The 3270-nt window shown below is 41.2% G+C and overlaps 1 protein-coding gene across 1 annotated transcript; it reads left to right on the top strand.

Annotated features, from left to right (window-relative positions):
* Positions 1-2585, top strand: LOC103442185 (protein LOW PHOTOSYNTHETIC EFFICIENCY 1, chloroplastic). Its single transcript, XM_008380952.4, has one exon. The coding sequence runs from the start codon at positions 288-290 to the stop codon at positions 2454-2456; it is 2169 nt and encodes a 722-aa protein (XP_008379174.1). The 5' UTR covers positions 1-287; the 3' UTR covers positions 2457-2585.
* The last annotated feature ends 685 nt before the right edge of the window (positions 2586-3270 follow it).

Below are 3270 nucleotides of genomic sequence, written 5' to 3'. Positions count from 1 at the left end.
CCACTGATTGCATTTCTATTGAATGGCTGTGAGAAAACCACAGCACCACTGCGAAATGAAATCAAACCCACTTCAGAAATTCACTGGCTTTTAATAAGCACTTCCACTAGAAGCTCCAAAAGCATACAAATTTATCTGGCTCTACTTTTCAATCTGGAGTTCAGGTATGTCCCCATCTCTTGCAGTAGCTGGGAATTCTGTAAAAATGCAAAATTTGCTGAAAATTATATAATTTCAGAGGAATTTCAATCCTGGGTTGTTATAGTTTCTTGTGAATATCTGGAAAAATGCAAGCTTTAATCACTTGGGATGTACCCCAGGTGGGATTTGAATTTGGTCCTTCTTGTAAATTTAGAACTAGGAGTAGGAGAAAAAATATTGTTGTTGGTTTTCCTGTTTGTAATGGAGGAAATGCTGATGTTTTACTTGGGAGTGAGGGCTTCAATGGAGGCCGAAAATTTGGTTTCGGATGTGGTTGCTTCTCTGGGCACTCTAGACCTAAACTTGCTCGGTTTTGTGAGCCGAACAAGGGTTCATTTGGCGGTTCTTTTGTGGTAGCATGGGCATTGGAGGAGCAAGCAATTGGGAATGAGGTTGTTGTGGAGGAATCGACCTCGGAACATAGGTTTTCAGGTGAATGCGAGAGTGAGGGTGGTGTTGATCATCGAAATGTGGATGGAAGGAATGGCGGTGATGGTAATGATAGTGATGAAGTAGGGGTAGGCGGTCAAGGATGTGATTGGGAACAGAGAAATGAAAAGATTGACGTGCGTGCACTGGCGCTGAGCTTACAGTTTGCGAAAACAGCTGATGATGTTGAAGAGGTTCTTAAGGACAAGGGTGATTTGCCCCTTCAAGTATTCTCATCGATCATTAGGGGTTTCGGAAGAGACAGACTGATGGATTCTGCTTTTGCTACTGTCGAATGGCTTAAGAGGAAGAAGGAAGAAACTAATGGTTTTATTGCCCCAAACTTATTCATATATAACAGTCTTTTGGGTGCAGTGAAGCAATCTGGACAATTCGGAGAAATGGACAGAGTCTTGAATGATATGGCTAGGGAAGGGGTGGCGCCGAATGTTGTAACTTACAACACTAAAATGGCGATTTACATTGATCGAGGACTAAGTACGGAGGCCCTTCATGTTCTTGAGGAGATTCAAGAAAAAGGCATGACTCCATCTCCCGTATCGTATTCCACAGCATTGTTGGCTTATCAAAGAATGCAAGACGGGAATGGAGCTTTAAAGTTCTTTGTTGATTTTAGAGAAAAGTATCGTAAAGGTCATATAGGTAAAGATGCTGATGTAGACTGGGAACAAGAGTTTGTGAAGCTTGAGAACTTTACAAAACGCGTTTGCTACCAAGTGATGCGGCGGTGGCTTGTGAGGGATGATAACTTAACAACCAAAGTGCTAAAACTGCTAACAGAGATGGATATTGCTGAGGTTCCACTTGGAAGGGCGGAGCACGAGCGCCTTTTGTGGGCTTGTACCCGTGAAGAACATTATATTGTAGCTAAAGATTTGTATAGTAGGATAAGAGAAAAGCATTCTGACATAAGTCTAGCCGTGTGTAACCATACAATTTGGTTGATGGGGAAGGCTAAGAAATGGTGGGCAGCTTTGGAGATTTATGAGGATATGTTGGACAAGGGGCCACAACCAAATAATATGTCGTATGAATTGATAGTATCTCACTTTAATGTTCTTCTAAGTGCAGCTAGAAAAAGAGCAATTTGGAAATGGGGTGTCAGGTTGCTCAACAAGATGGAAGAGAAAGGACTTAAACCGAGAAGTAAGGAATGGAATGCAGTTCTTGTTGCCTGTTCCAAGGCGGCTGAAACTTCTGCTGCTATCAAAATTTTCAAGAGAATGGTGGAGCAAGGTCAGAAACCCACAATCCTTTCTTACGGGGCATTGCTTAGTGCCCTTGAGAAGGGAAAGCGATATGATGAGGCCCGTCAGGTGTGGGAACATATGCTTAAGGTTGGTCTGAAACCAAACTTGTACGCCTACACAACTATGGCTTCGATTTTCAGTGGCCATGGAAAACCTAACATGGTAGAAACCATCATCAATGACATGGTTTCAGCAGGTGTTGAGCCAACTGTTGTCACATACAATGCCATTATCAGTGGGTTTGCAAGAAACGGTTTTAGCAGTGCTGCATACGAATGGTTTGACTGCATGAAAGCTCAGAACATCCCTCCAAACCATGTCACATACGAAATGTTGATTGAGGCTCTTGCAAACGAAGGGAAGCCGAGACTTGCATATGAGCTATATTTGAGAGCTCAAACTCAGCGCCTTGCCCTCTCTTCAAAAGCTTATGACACAGTGGTTCAGTCCTCACTGGAATCCGGAGCTAACATTGATGTAAGACTCTTAGGCGAACGGCCACCAGAGAGAAAGGGGAATGTGCAAGATAGAAACACTTCCAGCCAAGTTTCTTAAAGGTTCCGAAGTTTCACAACTACCAAGAGATGCAAAAGCATTTGTAGCGAGGAAATATACGCTGTAAAGACACAAAACAACGAGGTATTCGTTACTACGAAGTATGAAGTTCCTGTTGCTTTTTGTTCATTCGTCTCTGTACACTTCCCATGATTGCATTGCGACAAATACACCCAACTCGTAAAAAATTCAGTTCGTTTTCTACTTACAACGCGGATAAACTTCTTCCTTGTGTCGAAAACTGTAATGCTAGAGAGATGACATTGGTAAACATGGTCTCGCTAGTATTTTGCGTGCAGCAATTAGAGATTTGAATATGGTAATATAGATTAGATGCTAATTAGTCATCATCTTGAAGTGCCAGAAGGAATATATGGTGGAAACCTTTACAACCTTTCTTGTAACCTTTCCAGGAATATGTGGTGGAAGTTAATTAGAAGATTAATATTTGGATTCCATTGTATTTAAAGTAAAAAGAATATAAAAAAGATAATATTTTGTATACAATGCTGGATCATCTGAAACATAGTTGAGATCCTCTCACGACTTCACCGTGCAATCTAAGGATCAGCAAATCTGGACGGTTCAAGAGAAAGAGATTCCGGTCCTTGGTTTGTGGGAGGGTGCCATCAAAATAAGTTAATGGGCCGTCGAATTCAATTTGAATGGTTTGGTTTGCTGATTCATGGATTTTGAACAATGAAATTTGAAAAGGATCTCAACTCATCTACACCATTATCTTAATGAAACATTCATGGTACTGTTCACTTTTAATTTTAAGGATATTTTTTACCTTGAAAAAAGTCACTTTTGG

The sequence above is a fragment of the Malus domestica genome, chromosome 17, assembly GCF_042453785.1.
Source record: "Malus domestica chromosome 17, GDT2T_hap1".
Classification (NCBI taxonomy): domain Eukaryota; kingdom Viridiplantae; phylum Streptophyta; class Magnoliopsida; order Rosales; family Rosaceae; genus Malus; species Malus domestica.
Note: the sequence above shows the minus strand (reverse complement) of the source record. Positions and strands in the feature narration are given on the sequence as shown.

Excerpts from the sequence above, each read along its gene's own strand:
- LOC103442185 (XM_008380952.4), top strand. The coding sequence starts at position 288 with ATGCAAGCTTTAATCACTTGGGATGTACCCCAGGTGGGATTTGAATTT.